Here is a 457-nt window from a genome sequence, read left to right as displayed (position 1 = left end):
CAAGAGCGTCGTCGACAAGTACGGCAGCCAGTACCGCGGCAATCTGCAGCACGACGCCCAGGAGTTTCTCCTCTGGCTGCTCGACAAGGTGCACGAGGATCTCAATCAGGCGACCAAGAAGAAGTACAAGATCATAAAGGTGAGCGCGACAAGGCTCGACCACCGGCCGGCTCAGGCTGCCGCCCCGCGCCGGGTCTTCATCTCCTTCTTCTTTTTCGTCTCCTCCGTAATCGCGGAATGCGCGTTCGCGAGTTATCGCCGGCGATTAAACTGTCCCGTAAAAGAGGGAAATACCTTCCTGCCCGGAGAGCCGCGAATAATTATCGTCCCGCGATTCGGCGTTCAATTTCATCCTGTCCGGGTGATTCGTGTATCTCGAAGACGCTTGGAATTAAACTGTTACCCGCTCTCAATCGGAGATCTCGGAGATTAATATTAATGAGACTAATATCGATTT

General features: G+C 53.6%; 1 protein-coding gene across 1 annotated transcript in view; it reads left to right on the top strand.

The window, feature by feature from the left end:
• Positions 1–226, top strand: part of LOC112458205 (ubiquitin carboxyl-terminal hydrolase 31-like) — a gene marked incomplete at its 3' end in the record, with an annotated part of 1,383 nt that extends 1,157 nt beyond the window's left edge. Inside the window, exon 2 of the mRNA XM_025021679.1 lies at positions 1–226. This exon is cut by the window's left edge and continues 35 nt beyond it. Within this exon, the coding sequence (XP_024877447.1) occupies positions 1–226 (226 nt within the window).
• Positions 227–457: the final 231 nt, after the last annotated feature.

The sequence above is a fragment of the Temnothorax curvispinosus genome, unplaced genomic scaffold (assembly GCF_003070985.1).
Source record: "Temnothorax curvispinosus isolate PA1 unplaced genomic scaffold, ASM307098v1 QBEX01000783.1, whole genome shotgun sequence".
NCBI lineage: Eukaryota > Metazoa > Arthropoda > Insecta > Hymenoptera > Formicidae > Temnothorax > Temnothorax curvispinosus.
Note: the sequence above shows the minus strand (reverse complement) of the source record. Positions and strands in the feature narration are given on the sequence as shown.